A 21,168-nucleotide genomic window follows, 5' to 3' on the forward strand; every position below is an offset into this window, starting at 1 on the left:
ACTCCAGACCATTACACCTGTCTACTCCAAGTACCAGAGTACTCCAAAAATCGGGGAGTTTTGTTCCGTTAGTTGGTTTCGTCCGGACCGGAGTTTTTTTTTAATTACTTTAATAAATCAAAGTATTAAAATAGATGCATAATTAATCGCATTATCGTGATATGTTGATATTGTTGAAGAGATTAGATCTAAGCTATGATGTAAGTTATTTTCTTTGAATGTTTGTATATTTTTCATTAAGCCTTGGCCTTTCACCTTTGTTTATAAAAGCACAGCTGAAGGCCATGCATATATTATACATGTATGCAAGCGATTTTGCGTTAAATATCTGATTAATTTTATTAATTAAAATTTAAAAAAAAGTTAAATGATCAGTGTGAATAGTAATTAATAAGGAAATAGTACTTATTGTTGTGCATAGACCTAGCAATATGAATAATTTATAATTTAACACTATATTTATTGTTTACACATAACAAACAGAGAGTAAGGGTACTTCTTTTGTTTTTGTTTAACGTGAAGCTTTTCCAATTTTTGAAAATGACTGGGAACAACACTGTTCTTTTTATCGTGACTTTCAAATAAATTTAAAATCACCCCACACGAACATTATTTAAATAGTGAAGAATTTTGGACTCGCAGCTTAAGTTCTTTGGCAATGCTACAAAAATTGATAGCAATAAAAATAAATTCCAGGCTCTAAATTCGGTATTATTTAGGAGTCATTTCAATTGGCAAAGGCGGTTTTTTTACGTATTATCATAAGTTTATGAGATATGTTCCATAAGTATGACACTACCTATACTTCATAATGCTAGAGAGTTAGAGAATGACGCGAGAATTGACTACACCGTCGCGGTTTTGCAGTCCATCTTTCTATAGATAGTTTAATTACATGGAGGATACATACCATGTACACCTGGAGGACAAAAGCAGACGGCTTTCTGTCCTCCGGGTAGCTCGGTATCCTGGTGTAAACGGTATGAATCCTCCATGTGTGTGAACTATAGTCCGCTACCACGAACTTTCTCGTGACGTCATACCCTCCTATCTCTTCCCTCGGTTTTTGCGACCATATTGGAAGTCGTCAACTCGGGCCATACAATTTAGACTACCAATATTGACGTCACTTACCTGTAGCTCCTCCCCTCTCAGTATCACTCTAGGGAGCTAACAGTTCTGACCCTGGAACGTCACACCCTTCTATCTCTTAGTGGAGTTTTATCCCCCCCCCTAACGGTTGGAAACAGTATTCTACGCGCAAAAATGCCAACCAGAGGGGGGGGAGGGCTGCGTGACGTCAGACTATCTCTTCCCCAATCCCCATAGCCAGCTGTTAGCTCCCTATTTAGTCGGCATTACTAAGCCTTTGACATGTACCGCCTCACCAGGCGTATGTCGCTTTACCTCGAATCTATGACCTTCCTCAATCACTTCAAAATTACAAGCTCCAGTTTCTAAGTTACCAGACTTTACAAACTTATGGGGAACATATCATATGAACTTATGGTATTATAACTAAGCTTAAGAATGATAAAGGCCGTTGAATAGGAACTTTAAAAAAAATTCTTTTATGAATAAATTCTACACCACCATCTTTTATATAGACATATAGAAATAGTGTTTAGCTAATCATTGTATCATTGATATTATTTAATTTATTACTTTTTGCGTAGGTATAGAAATATACAATCAGTTATATTTTTTTAATTATAATATATGTTCGAGTTCGAATGAAAGATAATATCTCTTAATTATTAAAGGAAAAGTCAGATACATAACATTAGAACAGGGATAGATTTAATTTTAGAAGTAGGAATGGATTTAACGGTCAGTATTTACTTCAGTACGTCCGACTCATAGACCACCCAGTATAGAGCCCCTCCCTCCCACAGGTAACTTAAAGTTTAAATTATCTCATTGGCTGCTCACTTAAACTACGTTTTGATGACGTTACTGATGCGGGGACGGCGAAAAATAGTGACGTAATTCCTTTTTACCTCTGTCGCTATGACCCGTCCGCCTCTTCTTTCATACCCCCCCCCTGTCCCATGGAAGAAGGGGGTCCGGGACTTTGACGCGCGCCCAGATTACTCTGTTCTTCATTCCTACTTCTAAAATTAAATCTATCCCTGATTATACCCTAGAAGAACGGCCTTTTTCTGAATATAAAAGGAATTAAATAATAAAATTAAAATAAATGATCTCTTATTACAATATGATAATTAGTACATTTAATTAGTCTTAAAAGCGACAACTACTGCGCCATCCGCCATTGGTTTAGTGGCGTCAAGAAGTTATATCTAGTTTATTAGGGAGAAGGTATAAGATGCCTATAAGTATTCGCGCGCCATAGTCCTGCAGTCCCCCTTTCAAAATACAAGGGGGGGGGGAACGTAAAAGGAGGCCGTCCTATTTCGCCTCTCCTCAGTCGGAAAATATGACTGTAATTTTCGTCATTCGCGTTGGTCGCGCTGATGTGAGTTTTCAAGAACCAATAAGATGCTGGTTGTAATTTAGAGGCGGCGGGGGTTAACTCCGGACCTACGTAAATTGGACTGGAGATAAAGCTAGATTATAAATGTGGGGGCGAATTTATACCTTCTCCCTAATAGACTAGATATCACTTCTTGGTATAATATTATGTCGCGCTGACGTGAGTTTTCAAGAACCAATGAGATGCTGGTTGTAATTTAGAGGCGGCGGGGATTAACTGCTGACCTACGTAAATTGGACTGGAGATAAAGCTAGATTATAAATGTGGGGGCGAATTTATACCTTCTCCCTAATAAACTAGATATCACTTCTTGGTATAATATAATATTATGTCATCTGCACTTTTCCTTTAATGTGATTTATAATTAGGTATCAAATTACTTTAAATAACTCAAATGTTCTTGTAAGGGTAGTTAAAGGGGGATAGTGGGATGTTGAAAGTTGATATATTTGATTACGTAATGAGCATTTTTTATCGGGATTGAAACTTTTAAATAGAACGCGTCGTATCGAATTTCTCCGAACGCTTATAGTTCTATCATCGTAGATCCATTATGTTTTAATGGATCAAAAAGAAGAGAAAATTAGTGTCAGTGTCGCGATATCGAGGGTGCTATTAAATAAAATATATATGCTATAACTCTTTAGATTAAAGTGTAAGGTTTTAGTCAGTTTTATCAAGAAATGATATCTAGTTTATTAGGGAGAAGGTTTAAGATGCCTAAGTATTCGCGTAAGGCCATAGTCCCTGCAGTCCCCCTTTCAAAACACAAGGGGGGACGTAAAAGGAGGTCCCGGGCTATTTCGCAGTCTCTCCTCTGTCGGAAAATATGACTGTAATTTTCGTCATTCGCGTTGGTCGCGCTAACGTGAGTTTTCAAGAACCAATGAGATGATTGCTGGTTGTAATTTAGAGGCGCCGGGGATTAACTCCGGACCTACTGTACGTTTGGACTGGAGATAAAGCTAGATTATAAATGTGGCGCGAATTTATACCTTCTCCCTAATAAACTAGATATCACTTCTTGGTTTTATCTTAATTGTTTTTTCGGGTGTTGTCTTGGCTATTTCCCCTAGATCTTCTTGGATTCCAGAAAGCGCGAATGATACTGGGATATTGATGAACAAGTTTAGGCTTCAGAATAAGTCGTATTCTTTACGGCCAATGGCCAAACCCATTTTACTTCAAGAATTTGGCATCTCTGTAGAAGAAATTTACAATAGCAAAAATTTGCTGCCAAGCGGCTTAACGTCATGTCATCATCGGAAGTTAACGAAACTGAACTTACCCCCATCAACGTTATTTCCCCGGTTGATAGACAGACTAGTTCTAGATTCGTTGATAGCGTCGTTAGCAATAGCCTAAATAATAATGTGTACCTTTCGGACAAAGAGCCCCTAACAGCCGCGGCGGAAGACTCTACTACTACTCTGACTCTGACCCGTAACGCGGTGGTGGTCATCGAGGCTTTGAATGCTGCGGGGGGCAACGGTTTTAACCCCGACCCCGACCCCGACCGTCGCGGCGACGTTTCCACTAGCTCCCTAAGTCTTTCGAGTCAATCCATACCTCCGCCTTGTTCGGATACCACCCCGATTCGAGAAGCTCCTGATGGTGGTTGGGGCTGGGTCATAGTTTTCGCCTCGTTTATGATCAGCCTCATCTCCGATGGAATCTCATTATCATCGGGAACCATTTTCGTGGAACTTTTGGACTATTTCGAAGAAAGTAAGAGCAAAACTTCGTGGGTGCTCTCCATTATTCTGAGTATGCCCTCGTTAGCCGGGCCAATCGCTAGTTATTTGACTGACCGTTACGGTTGTCGAATTATCTGCGTCATCGGCGCCATCTTAGCCTCGTTGGGATTCGTTATAAGCTTCGCGGCTACCTCTTTGTCGTTTCTCTATTTTACATTCACTGTCTCCGGATTTGGTTTGGCTCTGTGTCTGGTGACGTCTGTAGTCATTGTACCCTACTATTTCGAAAAGAAGCAAGGTTTAGCGACTGGTCTTTCAGTCTGCGGCACTGGTAAACCCCTTTTCTTAACCCTCCTCTACCTCTAACCTGAACTGAACTAGGTAGGGTTGCAAATATATTAATACTTCTTTTAGGAATCGGGACTTTCATATTCCCCAATTTTGTGTCCTATTTATTGGAAAACTACGGGTGGAGAGGGGCCTTCTTAATTCTGGCCGGGTTCTTTCTCAATATAGCCGTTTTCGGTTGTCTAATGAGAGATATTGACCCTTTTGATTCGAAAGAGTGTGATAGTACCGCTTCGGGAGCCGCCGGATCCAGAGCGGGAGTTAGTATCTCTTTAAAATTATACAGGGTTCATACAAACCTGGAAAACCGGGAAAACCTGGAAAAATTAGGGAAATAAATAGTTGACAAAAACCTCAGGGAAATTTCGAATTTTTAGTAAAATTCAGGGAAATCAGGGAAATTTGCGTCAAACAGGGGCCGAGTAATTAAGCAAAATGTTCGTTAACATACCCTCCTCCATAGGATTAACATTACACTAAACTTTGGAGGCTCGTAACTCTGGTTCTACTAGAGATACGGGGATGCCCTTTGAGTATGTTATAGTCCAATTTAACCCCCATCCAACCATACTAAAAACTTGGGGATCGAGTAAACAGGGGCCGAGTAATTGAGCAAAATGTTCCCCCTTCATAGGAATAGCCTTAGACCCAACTTTGGAGACTACTACCCCTGATTCTACTAGGGATACGAGGATGTCCTTTGAGTATGTTATAGTCCAATTTAACCCCCATCCAACTATACTAAAAACTTAGGGATCGAGTAAACAGGGGCCGAGTAATTGAGCAAAATGTTCCCCCTTCATAGGAATAGCCTTAGACCCAACTTTGGAGGCTATAACCTCTGATTCTACTAGGGATACGAGGATGTCCTTTGAGTATGTTATAGTCCTATTTATCCCCCATCCAACCATACTAAAAACTTGGGGATAGAGTAAACAGGGGCCGAGTAATTGAGCAAAATGTCCCCCCCCCTCCATAGGAATAGCCTTAGACCCAACTTTGGAGGCTACTACCTCTGATTCTACTAGGGATACGAGGATGTCCTTTGAGTATGTTATAGTCCTATTTATCCCCCATCCAACCATACTAAAAACTTGGGGATAGAGTAAACAGGGGCCGAGTAATTGAGCAAAATGTCCCCCCCTTCATAGGAATAGCCTTAGACCCAACTTTGGAGGCTACTACCTCTGATTCTACTAGGGATACGAGGATGTCCTTTGAGTATGTTATAGTCCAATTTAACCCCCATCCAACCATACTTAAAACTTGGGGATAGAGTAAACAGGGGCCGAGTAATTGAGCAAAATGTTCCCCCCCCCATAGGAATAGCCTTAGACCCAACTTTGGAGACTACTACCTCTGATTCTACTAGGGGATGTCCTTTGAGTATGTTATAGTCCCATTTGCCCCCCCCTTTCTCCGTTAACATTTGCTCCATAGGATACTCCATATACGGGAAAAACCTGGAAAATTCAGGGAAGTATATGGGGGAAAACCTGGAAATCTCGGGGAAATTTTAATTGGTTTTCCAAAAGTTGTATGAACCCTGGAATAGATTCCACAGGGTTGCGTGACTCGTGACTTTTACCAGTCGCGCATCCCATGGAAGACAGTTAGTTAGAACCGTTAGGAATTACTCTAAATTGGGTTTAAACTAATTTGTAAAGTGTGGAACTGAAGATGACGACGAATTTTCGGGTATTGAGCAAATGAACCCTCGCCTTTGCAACTCCCTACTTCAACTTCCAACTTACCTACACAAGGACTCTTTAAAACACTATATCTATGAGGAAATGGCCAAGAAAGAAAGAGGGGGTTGCTGCGTCAAAAATGATCAAGAGAATAACGATAATTCGGGAGGAAATAATCATAAAACCCTCTGGATGGCCCGATTTCTGGAACGCCCCTCAATATCTAGCCCTCCCAACGCAACTACTACTACTACTACGGGCGGCCAAATGTCGCCCATCAGTACCCTGGTCCGGATTAACAACGGCGGCGGCGATTCGAACGGACAAGCGGCCACTATTCTGCAACAACAACAACAGCAACAGCAAGTAGAATCGAGTTGCGAGAGGAAACCTAGTCATCGTTGGTCCAGGCAATCTGGAGGTTGGAGCATCTCAAAGGGTTTCACCCGTAATTCCGAGTACCTGAAAAAATTACGGCTCCAGAGAGGAAGTTTGACGTATCGCGGCGCTATGCTTAACATTCCCAGATACAAAATAAGAACTACCAGCTGTCCCGATATTTACCGTAACAGCGTTACGACAATCAGCGAATCTACAAAAGTAAAACGTCCAATTGTTTGTTCGTTCGTTCGTTCGTCGCCTTAAGACGTAAACAAACTTATAATCATAGCCTTATGTTTTTGTTGCAGAAATATCAGTTTCTGCACGATTTAAAAGAAGTTCTTATAGATATGATTGACGTACGAGTCTTCAAAAATATCCGTTTCACTTTCTTCTGCATTTCCAACTTTATGCTTTATTCCTGCGTCGATATTATTTACGTTTATTTACAAGATTACGCCATCACTTTAGGCTTCGAGAAGGAACCGGCTGCTTTTCTTATTTCAATTTTGGGCATCTTAAACACCTTTGGAATGGTAAGTTTCCCGTTGTCCGACGTCCTTTTGGTCCATAGTTTCATCTGCTTTTAGGGCAGGTCTTGTTTTTAGACGACTCGGTTCGACCCCGGTTTGACCTCATTTATTACCCGAAGTTTGTCCCGGTTTGACCTCATTTATTACCTAAAGTTTGTCCCGGTTTGACCTCATTTATTACCCAAAGTTTGTTCACTATCGACCCCGGTTTCCGCCCGAAGGCGTCCCGTTTCGACCCAGGTTTCCGCCCGAAGATTGTCCCGGTTCGACCCTGATTTCCACCCGAAGTTCGTCCCGTTTCGGCCCAGGTTTCCACCCGAAGTTTGTCCCGTTTCGACCCTGATTTCCACCCGAAGTTTGTCCCCGTTTCGACCCCGATTTCCACCCAAAGTTTGTCCCGTTTCGGCCCTGGTTTCCACCCGAAGACTGTTCCGTTTCGGCCCCGGTTTCCGCCCAAAGGCCGTCCCGTTTCGACCCCGGTTTCCGCCCAAAGTTGTCCCGTTTCGGCCCAGGTTTCCACCCAAAGTTTGTCCCGTTTCGGCCCAGGTTTCCACCCGAAGTTCGTCCCGGTTCGACCCTGATTTCCACCCGAAGTTCGTCCCGTTTCGACCCCGATTTCCACCCGATGTTTGTCCCTGTTCGACCCCGATTTCCACCCGATGTTTGTCCCTGTTCGACCCCGATTTCCACCCGATGTTTGTCCCTGTTCGACCCTGATTTCCACCCGAAGTTTGTCCCGTTTCGACCCCTGATTTCCACCCGAAGTTTGTCCCTGTTCGACCCCGATTTCCACCCGAAGTTTGTCCCGTTTCGGCCCCGGTTTCCACCCGAAGTTCGTCCCGTTTCGGCCCCGGTTTCCACCCGAAGTTCGTCCCGTTTCGGCCCCGGTTTCCACCCGAAGTTCGTCCCGTTTCGGCCCCGGTTTCCACCCGAAGTTCGTCCCGTTTCGACCCCTGATTTCCACCCGAAGTTTGTCCCTGTTCGACCCCGATTTCCACCCGAAGTTCGTCCCGTTTCGGCCCCGGTTTCCACCCGAAGTTCGTCCCGTTTCGGCCCCGGTTTCCACCCGAAGTTCGTCCCGTTTCGGCCCCGGTTTCCACCCGAAGTTTGTCCCGGTTCGACCCTGATTTTCCACCCGAAGTTTGTCCCGGTTTAACCCCCGGTTACCACTCAAACTCTGACGCGATTTAACCCGGATTATTGCCCAAAGCTCAACTGGGCTTAACCCTCGAAGTTAGTCCCGGTAACACCCTTAACATTGACACTCTTATGAGTTATTTTTAAAATTAATTTTGACCTTTAAAATGGTGGAAGCTCTTTCTGCTACTTATCCTCCCTTGAAATGCAAATATTTCTGAAAGGGGAATCCCCGCAAGTTTTTTTTGTATATTTTACTCTTTTACGTAGATCATTGTGGGTTACTTCGGAGACAAAACTTATATTGACTCTGCCCTTTTGTACATGGCATTTGTGGTGGTATGCGGCTTCTCCATGGCCTTAATCCCTTTCGTGGTGGACTACTCAATCTTAGCCTTCATTTCGGCCATCTACGGCTTCACCATCAGCGCTAATTACACCCTAATGCCCGTCATTGTTGTTAATCTTATTTCCTTGGACAATTTTACTAGCGCCTACGGTATGCTTCTACTCATTCAAGGTATCGCCAGTTTGGTCGGACCGCCCATTGCCGGTAAGTAAATATGTTTTTACGCTAATTTTTACTTACTTCCCCCTTGCGCGCGTTCCCTGCCCCCCCCCTTGACAACACTAGTAATCCGTTTTCAAACATCTAGGGTATTTAGTCTAGAGAGTAAATTTGGCTAAGACCCAAGATATTTCTCCCTCACGCAAAGAAAATGTTTTTATAACCTCATATTACACGTTCCGTTTTTTCTCAGTCATAATATTTGTCATATGCAATTTCGATTTTGAAGCTTCAAGTGTTTGTTTTTAATCTTTTATTTTTTTAATATTTAGTTTTACTAATAGGCTTTATTATATTATTTTTAAAGGCATACTATATTGTAAGAGGGATAGATTTAATTTTAGAAGTAGGAATGGAGTCTAACGGTTAGTATTTACTTCAGTACGTCCGACTCATAGACCACCCAGTATAGAGCCCCTCCCTAAAACATGCACGTAACGAAAAGTTTAAATTATCTTATTGGCTGCTCACTTAAACTATGATCCTCCCGCCTCTTCTTTCATACCCCCCTCCGTCCCGTCCCGTGGAAGGGGGTCCGTCCGGGATTTTGACCATGCGCGCCCACGTGCTCTGTTCTCTCTCCATTCCTACTTCTAAAATTAAATCTATCCCTGATTGTAATTAATTTTAAGCATTGTTAGTTGGATTGTTTAAAAGGAGTCAATTAACCCCCCCCCCCCCATTCCGGGCCATGATATCTTTATTAGCCCTGTGCGGGTATCGGGTCGGGTACCCGAATTTTTGAAAGGTACTCGAATAATTAAGCTACCAGTAGTCGGGTGCATTTCTGGTAGCAATAATCTTTATGCTCATGGCTTGGTTCAGTTTAAGTTTTAGTCGCTGTTGGTTTTTGAAGACCGGGTAATTGTCGGGTACCGGGTACTCGCACAGGTCTATTCTTTATACGCCCTAGTTATCTATAAAAACAAGTTGTGGCGCGGACATATAGTCGCGTATTCCAAGTAACTTTAAGCATATACTGGTAGTTGAACCCCGACTTTAAAGTGACCACCCTAATTGTAGACCACTTAATCTCGTATTACAAAATAACAATATCCATTGAAAGCCTTGGTTTGTGGAATATTCCATATAAACCAAACAGAACAAATATTATGCCTAGTTCTTAATTAGGCCTATACATTCCACAAAATGTCCATGTTCATATGTTATATGAAACAAGAGTTGATTACTCCTTTTAAGAGTTGCGTAATAGACCTTTTCGATGTAAAAAAGAGGGGTAGGCAACCCTCGGAAGGGGGTTGATACATTGCCATTCGTCTCTGCGCATACACTCTCGTGATAAAAATGACTACAGCGCAGGCGCCTATAAGCGAGATGGAAGGCAAAGTTTCACCCCCCCTCGGTGTCTTTCCCTCTTAGTTACATGCGCTAGTTAAAGTTCAAAAACGTGGGGGGGGGGGAGAACATTTCTCTAGCCCCCTTTAGTGCACGCTATCTATTATCAGTCTCAGAATCAAGAGTAGATTAGATTAGGCTTAGCACCCTTTACGTTTTTAACAACAAAACGTTGTTTGTTTGTTTTTCTTTGGCAAAATTTAGGCGTGTTGTACGATTTGTACGGCACATACCAACTTACATTCTTGGCAACTGGGTTCTCCATTATTTTGAGCGGCTTCTTGGTCGTTCCGGTGGCCGAATCTTTCCCGTTTTGTTTTAAATTTGATAAAAATAATAAAAATAAAGACGCAACCGCTAGTGTTATAGGCGAAGAGACGGAAGATGTCTCTACTACTAAGCTAAGAAACGATAAAAATCTGATTGAAAATAGTACGACCCCGGAATTGTTTATCGCTAATAGAAATCGAGATAATTTAGTTGTCGTTGATTTTGCGTCGCCCCAAAATGTTAGATTTCGAGATGAGGTGGTTAAACGTATTCCCGATGGCAATAACGTGTCAAATCGCGTTTAATTAATTGCATTTAATTTAATTACACAAACTAGAATCTTCTCCCCTTGAAACTCCCCCGGTTAAATTAATTATTATTTTTACGGTTTGTTTTATTAGTTTTATCATAAGTTTATCATGCCTCTAAGTGCACAAATATGGGTTACAACTGGGCATCTTCCGCAGGCTACTGTGACGTCAGAACTCGTATAGCGCTAAGATCCGAAGAGAGAAAATTTTGAAATTTTTGTTGCGGTGCTGCCATCATTCGTATAGGCAGACATTGGGGGGAACGAACTTTACTTGAGCAACCCCAAAATCCCTCTCTCTCTCTTTCTGTCTCTCGTGAGATAGAGTGGCGGTTTCAGTCCCGAAACATTCTAAAAGAGATAAAAGAAACGCTAGGCTAGGCAGTACAATAGGCCTTTATAGAAAGTTCTAAAGGAATTATGGGTACTTGTCCCCTCTTGTAGTTCAAACTGAGTCAGTTCAGTTCAGCCAGTTTTGTGTTATAAAAAACACGAACTGGAGGCAAGATTTGGAGAGATAAAGCCGACTGATAAAATGGTGGGCTTTTTTTAACGCGTTTGTTCTTTGTTTGTGTTTATCTACTTTAAGCCAGCAAATCTTATTCATATTTTGCCGAACTATTCTAATGTTGATATTTGATACTCGTATGAATTTATAATGATTAGATCTAACGTAAAGTATATTTATTTAAGAATTTTGATCTAAGCCTTGGTTGTTGAGTTTAGTGACGTCACTTCCGAGAGAATTTTGGTGACGTATGGCTGTTATAATGCGCAGGCGCGGCGGGACAAATCAACAAGGTGCGCAAGCCGTAAAAACTTTCTATAAAGGCCTATTTTGTACTGAAGTTGAGGTGATAAATGATACGGAGAGAGTATAGGGTTGAATCATTAAAGGGAGCCAGACAACACTATTGCCATAGAACTAGTAGCAGTCATTTCTCTACTTAGAGGCATGATAAACTTATGGTTTTATTTTTATTTTTATTATTTATCATTTGAGACGATAATCTCATATTAATTTCTTTTAGTTAAGTTTAAGTTTAAAGATTTGAAACTTAATTTTATTTTATTTTTAGTTATTAAGTAATTAATTTAGTTTATAGATAATTAGTTTATTTTTTTTGATCTGATACCAGTGAAATATTAAAAAAAAATACTTAGGGGTAGTTTTTTATTATTATTATTTTTTAATTTAAATATTACTAATTAATTATTATTTAGGGTTGTTTTAATTATTTTTTTTGAAGATTTTTTTAATTGATACGGTGCTGAATTTGGTGATTCATTCATACATCTTTTTGGAAACTAGCGCAATTTTTCGAATTTTTTATTTTAATGTAAATAAATTAAAAATAATTAAAAAAAAATATAATTAATAATTGAATATTAAAATTTTTGAAACCATTTCAAAACTGCGACATGAATTAAATTAACCAAATTTTATTTCCACTTAACACAATAAACATAACTTGAATAATTAAAATTAATTAAATTAAATTAAATTAAAAAGACTGAATATATTAATTAAGGGACAATTAAAAAAAAACAATTTAGAAATATCGATTGTAGGTTTCAAACTTTTAAATTTAAAAAGAACAATTAATCTACTGTGACGTAAAATATAAAAATTAGCTTAATAAACTTAATTAAACCAATTAAATAAAAATAATATTAATCAAGTAGCGTACGTCTTTACTGAAACTTTTCCACCGATATTTAAAAACTTTCCCACCATAATTAAAATAATTATCACAAAATATCAGTGCTTGGATTCTAAATTTCTTCCCAAAAGTTAATTAATTAAATAATTAATTATTTATGAAGCCTTTTTTCCCTACTGTAAATAAAATCAACTAATTATAACAGTCTCAAATGTAGAGTGCCTAAATTAGCGAAAAGAAAAGATTGGAACCATCGCGACACGAAAAATACTAAAACAAATTTGAAATTTGGTAATGTGAAAGATTTGGTTGGTATGTCGACAGAAATCTCGAAAAGCAAAATGGCTCAGAAATCTATTTAATATTATGAATTGATTGATAAATTAACGATATTGCTCAGAATAATTTGTTTCATATTTTCTGTCCAACACTTTAATATTCCAATGATTGCCGCAAATTGATCTTAGATTTAGTGTAATTGTTCATTTATAGCTCGAGAGCGTTTTAGGAGCATTTTGGAGTGTTCTAGAGCATTTTAAGAGCGTTTTGGAGTGCTCTAGAGCGTTTTGGAGTGTTCTAGAGCGTTTTAAGAGCTTTTTGGAGTTTTCTAGAGCTTTTTGGAGTTTTCTAGAGCATTTTGGAGTTTTCTAGAGCATTTTGGAGTTTTCTAGAGCATTTTGGAGTTTTCTAGAGCATTTTGGAGTGTTCTAGAGCGTTTTAAGAGCATTTTGGAGTGTTCTAGAGGGTTTTAAAACCATTTGGAGTGTTCTAGAGGGTTTTAAAACCATTTGGAGTGTTCTAGAGCGTTTTAAGAGCATTTTGGAGTGTTCTAGAGCGTTTTAAGAGCATTTTGGGGTGTTCTAGAGCGTTTTAAGAGCATTTTGGAGTGTTCTAGAGCGTTTTAAGAGCATTTTGGAGTGTTCTAGAGCGTTTTAAGAGCATTTTGGAGTGTTCTAGAGGGTTTTAAAACCATTTGGAGTGTTCTAGAGGGTTTTAAAACCATTTGGAGTGTTCTAGAGGGTTTTAAAACCATTTGGAGTGTTCTAGAGGGTTTTAAAACCATTTGGAGTGTTCTAGAGGGTTTTAAAACCATTTGGAGTGTTCTAGAGGGTTTTAAAACCATTTGGAGTGTTCTAGAGGGTTTTAAAACCATTTGGAGTGTTCTAGAGGGTTTTAAAACCATTTGGAGTGTTCTAGAGGGTTTTAAAACCATTTGGAGTGTTCTAGAGGGTTTTAAAACCATTTGGAGTGTTCTAGAGGGTTTTAAAACCATTTGGAGTGTTCTAGAGGGTTTTAAAACCATTTGGAGTGTTCTAGAGGGTTTTAAAACCATTTGGAGTGTTCTAGAGCGTTTTAAGAGCATTTTGGAGTGTTCTAGAGCGTTTTAAGAGCATTTTGGAGTGTTCTAGAGCGTTTTAAGGGCATTTTGGAGTGTTCTAGAGGGTTTTAAAACCATTTGGAGTACTCTAGAGCGTTTTAAGAACATTTTGGAGTGTTCTAGAGGGTTTTAAAACCATTTGGAGTACTCTAGAGCGTTTTAAGAGCATATTTGAAGTGTTCTTGGGCGTTTTAAGAGCATATTTGGATTGTTTTAGAACGTTTAAAGAGCATATTCGGAGTGCTCGAGAGCTATAAATGAAAAAACGAAACGTTTAAGAAAATTTTTCCTTTTGTAAATAATTTATTTCAATTTGAAACTTAAAAACAACCGTCGTTAATTTATTTCTTATTAAATTCTAAAAAAAGCTTAACGCCAAATTATTTGAAGTCATTTTAATTATACAAAGAAAAAAAAAACTACCAAAAAAAAAGAATAAATAAACTAGTAGCTGTTAATTTGCAGCGTGAAACTCCTCTACATTTTTCACTCATATTGGGTGCTTTTTAAAAGGAATGCTTGTCGTTTGTGAAAATATGTTCGGAGACCTAAACGTCGATCGTGATAGATTTCTTTTGGAGCTATTAAACAAATATTGGAAGTAAAAAATTAAACGACGGAAAAAGGCGCGAATAATTTATAAAAACTAATGAAGATAACGAAGGTTTTACATTTAGTGAGATACAAAACAAAAAATTTTGTGCCAAAGGCAACGTAAGGTACAAGAAAAATGTCGATGTATTTTGAATGAAAGATTTCATGGAGCGAAATTGAATGGAATACGTGTAAAGTTTTCTACGTCAAATGAATGATAAATGTTTATTTAATACTTAATGTAAATAAATAAATAAATTAATTGTGGTGATATTAAAGTAGGTATGCAAGTTTAAAGGGATGTCAACAGGAACTATATTTTGAAGTAGTAGTGTTACTGTTTCCTGAAGTAGTGATTGGGCTATGTCACGTGACTTTAAGAGGAGCTGTGGAACGGAAATGCCGTTGCCCATTCCCAATGCGCATGCCCAGTAGAGCTCTATTTGATGGGAGATGAGCAGCCCAGGGTGAGAAATAAGAATTTTTTTTAAAACTGGACACTGGGCCAGCGTCCCCGCCCCTTCGCCTGATATAAATAAACTGATCCTTGACGCATTACCGGGGCAAGTCGTCTGCTAAACTAAAGAAGTGGATAATTAAAATATTTGAGTTAATCTCTAGACTCTGTTTACCCTTCAATTTTCTTAGTAATCCCGTGGACCACTGACCCCTCTCGGATTTAATTTTTAAACTGGTCATTTGCCATGTGCCACCCCCTTATTTCCCACGCTGGACCAACCCCTACATAACACGTGGTACATCCCTTTAAAAGATAAATTAATCTTGCAAATCTACTTTAATTAAGAAAGATATCAAATTTGAAAAAGGATTTTTGTAAGTATATAATCGAAAGAAACGGAAAGGAAGTAATCTGAAAAGTGAAAAGGGAAAAAAGTTCGTTAACAGTATTTAAACCAAAAACATTTATTTGAATCATTCAGGGTTGTGACAGGCATTTTAAATGTTAAAAAATGGATAAAATAAGGCATCTAGAAACACAAAACTATGCGTTTAATTAACGTAATTAAGAAATAAATAAATTTTTACGCATTTAATCCCGTTTGTTTTGATTTTGCACATAGCCAACTCGTTCACGCAAACGGTTCGCTATTTGCACATAGCCAACTCGTTCACGCAATCACTGACGCAAACGGTTCGCTATTTACGTGATCGAGTAGGCTATGTTTTGCATCGAAAACTTTTGAAGTTTCGCTTTATTTAACTAAGCTAAACGATTTAAATATGGTAAATAATCTCAATTAAAATACATTTTCCCATCACCACCGTCAAACCAAAAATACAATTAAACATTTTTCCATCAAATAATTAAATATTAGTCATTCACGAATAAATTATTATAATTATTAGGAAAACAAATGTGATTTGTTTCTTCAATTAATTTTGTCTGTCCTAATTCTTGTAAAAAAAATAAAATAGATAATTTAATTTTAATTAATTAATTAATTAATTTATAAAATAATTCCGTAGTTATTTTTAATTTTGTTTGTTAATTTCCAACGAGTGTTTACTGATAGTTTTGTTTTACTTTTTATTAGAAAAATATTTAAACAACATCATTGTAAGATACTTGTATAAAAAATATTATACATATATTAATTAAATAATTAAATAATTAATGTAATAACGTTTAAATCAAACAAATAATAGGTCATATTCGTACTCCATTTTATAATAGAGAGAGAGGAATGTTTGAATTTTTTCACCCCATAGTGTGTGAATCCACCTTATTCCCTTTCCCCGGAAGTTAGGCTTATCTCGGGATTCGGAAGTTAGGCTTATCTCGGGATTCGGAAGTTAGGCTTATCTCGGGATTCGTAACGGGAAGAAATTCGTCTGTCGTCTGCTACAGTACATACTTTTGGTCTTTGTAGCAGACGATAGACGAATCCACGAATCCCAAGATAAGCCTAACTTCCGGTGAAAGGGAATAAGATGGATTTATTATTTTTTTTGTGTTTTTTGTTTTCTTTATTTTTTTCTAGTCTTCATCAGTATTTAAAAAAATTAATAAATTATAGAACAATTTTTACAATTAATTGGAATTTAAAACGTTTAAAAAAATGCTAAACAATTAATAATTATAAATTAATAATAAAAGGAGCAAAAGTGCCTAATTATACTTATTTCCCTAAGAAAGAACAAAAAAAAAGACTAATATATGCACAGAAAATTAATGCAGTTTTCATTAAATTTATTGCCAGTAACTACCCACATCACTTATCTTTATAACTGTAGCCCCTTTATCAAAAATAAAAAAAATATTTCAACTTAGGCCTAACGTTTTATTCCATTTCATATTATAAACAAATCTTCAAAATTGAAGATAATAATAATCGACTTTAATGTAAACAAATTGATTCCTCAATTATTCCAGATAATTTTCAACGTATTAGGCCTAAAAATAAATTTTCCAGACCATTTAATTTACTTTATTTAACTTTTACAGGAAAATTAACGCAGAACTGAAGTCGTTGATTTCAAAATTCAAATTTTCCGCGTAAGTTGCAACTTTCCGATCCGTTATTTTTACTTATCACGTGACATGGGAGAACCAATCAGCCTCCTTGTTTTGAAGGTTTTGACCGGCGGCGGACTTATACAAATACGATTGAATGCATCCGTCGAAAAGCGTTTAATTTTGATTAAATTTAAGTAAATAATGGAAAATTATATAATATAGCAATGAATTACGCGTATTTTAATCTTCGTAATCGAAAACAAGCTTAAAGTTGTCAGTAATTAATACAGGAACAATATGCCTAGCCAGCTAACGCTATCAGATCATAGTATTGCCGGAGCTTTCAGCGGCTTTCTAACTCGTTTTCTACTTCAACCCCTTGATGTTTTAAAAATACGCTTTCAAGTAATTGTTTAATTAACATTTTGGGGTCTAATTATCGTTTAAAATATACTAATTTAACGTTTAATCAGCTTCAAGTTGAACCAATTCATCGTAAAACCAAAAAATCGAAGTATCGTGGGTTGTATCAAGCAGTTAGGTGTATTTACGTTGAAGAGGGGTTTAAAGCTTTCTGGAAAGGCCACGTACCCGCTCAGGGTCTCTCAATACTCTATGGAACAGTCAAATTCGCTACTTTTGAGAAAACTAAAGAGACATATCTGCAATTGCATAATAATGAACATGCAGCTCATTTTATTTGCGGAGGATTGGGAGGATGTGCAGCTACGTTTTGTGTACAACCTTTTGATATGTTACGAACGAGATTAGTGGCTCAAGGTGAACCTAAGGTAAAGTTACACAACTCTTTTAACATCTTAATCCACCTTATCCACCCTTTCTCCGGAAGTTAGGCTTAGCCAGGGATTCATGGGGGTGAATAACGGGAAGAAATTCGTCTGTCGTCTGCTACATAAGCCAAAAATATGTACATAAGCCAAAAATATGCACCTTAGCGGACCACACCAGAAGTTAGGCTTAGCTCGGGATTCATGGGGGTGAATAACGGGAAGAAATTCGTCTGTCGTCTGCTACATAAGCCAAAAATATGTACTGTAGCGGACGACACCGGAAGTTAGGCTTAGCTCGGGATTCATGGGGGTGAATAACGGGAAGAAATTCGTCTGTCGTCTGCTACATAAGCCAAAAATATGTACTGTAGCGGACGACACCGGAAGTTAGGCTTAGCTCGGGATTCATGGGGGTGAATAACGGGAAGAAATTCGTCTGTCGTCTGCTACATAAGCCAAAAATATGTACTGTAGCGGACGACACCGGAAGTTAGGCTTAGCTCGGGATTCATGGGGGTGAATAACGGGAAGAAATTCGTCTGTCGTCTGCTACATAAGCCAAAAATATGTACTGTAGCGGACGACACCGGAAGTTAGGCTTAGCTCGGGATTCATGGGGGTGAATAACGGGAAGAAATTCGTCTGTCGTCTGCTACATAAGCCAAAAATATGTACTGTAGCGGACGACACCGGAAGTTAGGCTTAGCTCGGGATTCATGGGGGTGAATAACGGGAAGAAATTCGTCTGTCGTCTGCTACATAAGCCCAAAAATATGTACTGTAGCGGACGACAGACCAATTTATTCCCGTTACTCGCCCAGCTAAGCCTATTTTCGGGTGAAAGGGAATAAGGTGGATTAATTATTTAACCTTATTACTTAGTTTTAACAATTTTTACAGCATTATAAAGGTTTATTCGATGCAACAGTCAAAATTATGCAAAAAGAAGGGCTGACGGGCTTTTACAAAGGCTTAACTCCAACTTTAATTCAAATTGCGCCATACGCAGGCATTTCTTTTGGTTCATATAAGCTTTTTAAGGATTTTTTTGCAAGTTTGTTGCCTGAAAACAAAATCGGTATGATATAAACTGACTTTCCTATAGTTTTTCTTTGAAATAATTAAACTAATCATGATTATTTTAATTAAATCTTTACTTTAGGTTTATCAACGAATTTAGTGAGTGGTGCTTGTGCCGGTATCGTGGCTAAAACAATAACTTACCCTTTAGACGTGGTTAAAAAACGGTTACAAATACAAGGTTTTGAAGACGCGAGAAAACCTTTCGGTGCCGTACGGACTTATAACGGGATGTTTAATTGTTTCCGGAAAATGATTATGGAAGAGAAACTTATCGGTATTTATAAAGGACTCGCGCCTAGTCTTTTAAAAGCTTTTTTCGCGACAAGCTTCCATTTTGCGTTTTACGATGAAACTCTAAAATTTTTAGCTACGGTTAAAAAACAGCTCTAATATAGCCTAATTAATATATTTTAAATTTAATAATATTTAACGATAATTTAATATCGTTGTTAAATTAAATTGGAAACGGTAATGCTACATTTAGATCTGCTATAGTTTAATTATTTTTAAATTAATTAATATAATTATTAATTAATTAATAATTGAAGAAAGTGGAAGATTTCTCACGCTTTCTTAATTGTAATTGCCTGAATTAAAATTTTAAATTTTAATATATGACTTCTTTCTTTATCTATTTATATCTTTTGTAACTTAATATCTTTAAATCTAATTAATTAATTAGGATTTTAGTGTAATTTAGTTAATTTTTTATTGTTTTAGCTTCCATTCTCGTTAGTTTTCATCAAATTATGGATTAATATTAATGAAAATATATTTATTGTGAGGTAAGTGCGATTTTTTTGGGGTTTTTTTCATACATTTTAGGCTTAAGTTATTAATATTAGGCCTAAAACGTTCAATTTTGAAGTTTCCCGCGTAAAAGTTGCGTTTAGGCTAGTTCAGTACAGTTTTCCATCTATAGGTGCTTTAAGTAAACTTTATGGGGAAATTACATAGATGGCGCCAGCTTCTTAACAGCTTTCCCCCCCCGTTTCTTGTATATTTTATTTCCCAAATCAATCTACAGATGGCGCCACGTGTTCTAAATATTAGGCGCCAAAGTTATATGCGTTCAGTGCAATAAACCGGTTTAGGCTTAAGTTAGTAATATTAGGCCTAAAACGTTCAATTTTGAAGTTTCCCGCATAAAAAAAGTTGCGTTTAGGCTAGTTCAGTTCAATTTGCCATCTATAGCTGGTGTAAGTAAGTTTATGGAGAAATTACATAGATGGCGCTAGCCTCTTAACGGCTTTCCTCGATTTCTTTTATATTTTATTTCCAAATCAACCTACAGATGGCGCCACGTGTTCTAAATATTAGGCGCCTAAGTTATATGCGTTCAGTGCAATAAACCGTTAAAGCTGGTTTAGTACCTAACGGTTTTTTGTTAGGAACTATGAACGAAGTTTGAAAATCGCCGCTATTTTGTTAAGCCTCGGTATCAAAATCAGGGCCAGAAATAAGAGAAAAATCTTATAGGACATGTGTCCAGTGACCCCCCATTTTACTGGAAAATTTATTGGACATTGTCCACTGGAGTGTGCTAAAATAGTGTCGCATCTTCATAGTCAAGCTTTCAAAACTTCGGAAAATTTATTGATCAAAGTGTCCAGTGACCCCCTTAGTTTTTTAAAAAGTTATGGGACATTTTAAAATTTTATTGGACAATGTCCAGTGTCCTGTGCTTATTTCCGGCCCTGATCAAAATCGCGTTGGGGAGTAAAATAAATTGATTCTTACCGCGATTTCTTTTGTTATTTAAGTATTTTTATTTTAATCAACAATTTTAATTGAGTTAGGACAATATTAAAGTCGTTTTAGACAATATTTTAACTTATATTCACGTTAATTTGCTCTTACACAAAATTTTAAGGTAAGTGAAGTTTACGAACCAGTAGGGACTTGGCAGTACTACGTCATGCAACGTCAGGCTACCTTCCACTAGTGCTAAAAAACATACCAGGAGGAGGGGCTTATATAGCTTTCATTCTGTTAAAAAAACATACCATAATGACGCTGGGGGCGGAGTTAAGTCCCAATTGCCAAGTCCCTGTTACAATGGTATATGCTTATAGTGAAAAATAGGTAAAGAAAATACATATTTTAGGCCTAATATTTGAGCGCGTTCATTTTATTATAAAAACCATTAATAACTCAGTAAAAAATGAGGAAAAACCCTTGACGAGGTCAGAAATTAGGGTGATATAAAAAAGTATATTATACGCACTACAAAAAGACGGTAACAAATGCTCTATATCTTTTAGTTTTCTTTTAAACTTTCAAAATCATTATAAAACGACACAAAAAATGTTTAAAAATAAGCGGGCAAGAGTAAAATGATAAATTAGATTTTTCAACAAGCCAAAAAATGATCCTAAATTTGCATAAAAA

The 21,168-nt window shown here is 37.6% G+C and overlaps 2 protein-coding genes across 3 annotated transcripts; both read left to right on the forward strand.

Moving 5' to 3' along the window:
- Positions 1-7: 7 nt before the first annotated feature.
- Positions 8-16,716, forward strand: LOC149679791 (monocarboxylate transporter 12-like). 2 transcript variants are annotated; one of them, XM_089835632.1, is made up of 7 exons: positions 8-200; positions 3,574-4,525; positions 4,609-4,802; positions 6,210-6,833; positions 6,923-7,150; positions 8,776-8,837; positions 10,413-10,671. In XM_089835632.1, the coding sequence occupies exons 2-7, from the start codon at positions 3,751-3,753 to the stop codon at positions 10,528-10,530; spliced, it is 2,001 nt and encodes a 666-aa protein (XP_089691758.1). In that variant the 5' UTR covers positions 8-200; positions 3,574-3,750; the 3' UTR covers positions 10,531-10,671. The 2 variants fall into 2 exon arrangements, with proteins under 2 accessions (XP_089691758.1, XP_089691757.1); XM_089835631.1 differs by having other exon boundaries at positions 16-200; positions 8,555-8,837; positions 10,413-16,716.
- An 87-nt stretch (positions 16,717-16,803) lies between these two features.
- Positions 16,804-19,388, forward strand: LOC149679792 (mitochondrial thiamine pyrophosphate carrier-like). Its single transcript, XM_089835635.1, has 5 exons — positions 16,804-16,942; positions 17,021-17,308; positions 17,377-17,694; positions 18,595-18,772; positions 18,857-19,388. Exons 2-5 carry the CDS (start codon positions 17,201-17,203, stop codon positions 19,165-19,167), a joined length of 915 nt encoding a protein of 304 aa, XP_089691761.1. The 5' UTR covers positions 16,804-16,942; positions 17,021-17,200; the 3' UTR covers positions 19,168-19,388.
- The last annotated feature ends 1,780 nt before the right edge of the window (positions 19,389-21,168 follow it).

This window comes from Phalangium opilio, unplaced genomic scaffold, assembly GCF_054372755.1.
Source record: "Phalangium opilio isolate 3A_F unplaced genomic scaffold, DU_Popi_V2 ptg000041l_1, whole genome shotgun sequence".
NCBI classification, from domain to species: domain Eukaryota; kingdom Metazoa; phylum Arthropoda; class Arachnida; order Opiliones; family Phalangiidae; genus Phalangium; species Phalangium opilio.